Source organism: Ceratina calcarata, unplaced genomic scaffold (genome assembly GCF_001652005.2).
Source record: "Ceratina calcarata isolate Rehan_Ccalc_2016 unplaced genomic scaffold, ASM165200v1 scaffold387, whole genome shotgun sequence".
In the NCBI taxonomy this organism is placed as follows: Eukaryota; Metazoa; Arthropoda; class Insecta; order Hymenoptera; family Apidae; genus Ceratina; species Ceratina calcarata.
Window position 1 is genome coordinate 52,600 of NW_017161993.1, and position 1,998 is coordinate 54,597.

The 1,998-nt window shown below is 36.2% G+C and overlaps 1 protein-coding gene across 1 annotated transcript in view; it reads right to left on the reverse strand.

The window, feature by feature from the left end:
* The window catches only part of LOC108625990 (uncharacterized), a 30,785-nt gene extending 29,594 nt beyond the window's left edge, over positions 1–1,191 (reverse strand). The window contains exon 1 of the mRNA XM_018026379.2: positions 1,116–1,191. Coding sequence (XP_017881868.2) covers positions 1,116–1,191 — 76 coding nt within the window. The remainder of the gene's footprint in view (positions 1–1,115) is intronic.
* Between the last annotated feature and the right edge of the window lie 807 nt (positions 1,192–1,998).

Below are 1,998 nucleotides of genomic sequence, written 5' to 3' on the forward strand. Positions count from 1 at the left end.
AACATTTTTTATAAATATGTTGTATACTTGAAATTTTCCCCTATCTGAGTTTGGCGCTCGACTTTAAGACGGTAGATTCCGATAGCTACGCGATAAGGCAAACTGTCAACGTTACCCACAAAATTAACCAACAGTATGGGTTTACGGGAGTACTTTTTGTCTTTATATGAGAATATTTTTCGATCTTCAGATACCTCTTCAGAAAGAGGAAAGTCAAATCTGGTTGCAGCAACTTCATTGCCTAAATAGTCATTTTTCAAACTCAAGCAATTTTTGACACATAATTCTTTTCAGTAGTATGTTTATTAATAAAAGAAACTGTAAGTTTTTGACAATTGATAAACATCACTTCGCAGAAATGAGTTTCCCATTACGTAACATATTGTTGCGCCCGGGAGTAGTGTGTCGCGAACAACTCATTTAATAACACTAAAATTATAAAACGAAACAATAACTCAAAACTTTATTCGAGAATAGAACTGGAAAGTTCGGTAACACGTCCGAAACGTTCGAGGTCTCGCGCTGTTCTGCCGTTCAAATAGTTCCCGGCGTTGCCGGTTCCTCGATAACAAGCGGAAGCCAGGCCCTCGTTTCCACTCGTTTGCAGGGGCAGCTTCATATCGTTGTGAGACATCTTCACGCTGTCCCGACGCGCGGCATGTTCCGTCCGTCGCAACACTGCCCCCCTCTCTTCAGAGCGGTTGTCACGATCGCAGCGAATTCAAGTCCGTCGCAACAATATGTATATCGTTTAAATTGTGGTCAAATACAAAAGCAAATTATAATATTGGTCGGAAGAACGATTAAATATACATTAGTATTATATCGTATCGTATTAAGTAGTATTTTTACTTCTTGTAGACAAAGAACTTCAAGAAAGAGATGAAGAGATTAAAATATGGCGAACGCGGAGGGAAAGCTCGGGGAGATCGAGGCAATACTTAATAGGTGCAGATATAAAAATAGAATTATTAATCAATAAATTGATGAAAAAATTTAAAAGATTCGAAAGGAATATGTTGTTTTTTATAAATTAACCTTACGTCAATCATCATTTAATCACAATACGCAGTAAAATATCTCCTTACATTATTTTATTTTATTACACTGCTTACATGAATTTTCTGCTCTCAATTCTGGGGTCTTATATTCATGGATATCTCTTGGCGTCGCAGACGAAATCTTCTCCATTCTCCATAATCCAAGAAAAATTGGTCTGAAGACGACACTTTTAGTCGAATGGCTGAATTTTTTATATATGATACGTTTGACCTCCAGAAACAAATGTGCAAAGCCAAAAACTTTTTGAACCAGGGAGTCGTGTAAAAGAACACTCCTCAGGGGTGTTCTTTGCTTATAAGTAAAACGACTGCAGTAAATTATAGATAAAAATTTCATTGTGTATGATTACGACTTCTCTCTATTTCTTCCTTCCTTCTTTCCTTCTTTATTTCTTTAAAACTTCCATGTTGCTTCTCATTTAAAAATGCAAAGATTAACGAGAACGAAAGGGAAATTTATCTTAAATTTTGGGGAAAATACTCGGAATGCAACACAGTTCTTAACGCGTGCTGTTTAAATAAGCCGAAGACAGATGGAATTCAAATTATATGGGATGGGATGAGATACAAGTATAGAACACGAAAAAACGACAATTGATGATGATGATGTTTGGTAATGGAAAACCGGCTTATTTATATAATGAAACTGTGCTACGTAAAGCCAAACAATTAGAAAACGATCGAGTTTAAGGATTACGCAATATTTCTGACACTATTGCATCTATTGCCGAATGGAATCCAAACTCGAGTTTGCCAGTTCTATTAAGAGTATAGGCCTGGATAACTTTTTCGTTCTGTATTAGAGTAACGAAATTTCTCTATAAAAAGTTTACCAACCAAACTGCTATGAAAGGTATTTTGAGCATCGATGCGACTGGTTCATTGATCAAACGCTTTATTAGATCAGACGGTTCATCGAACGCAATATTTTTATATC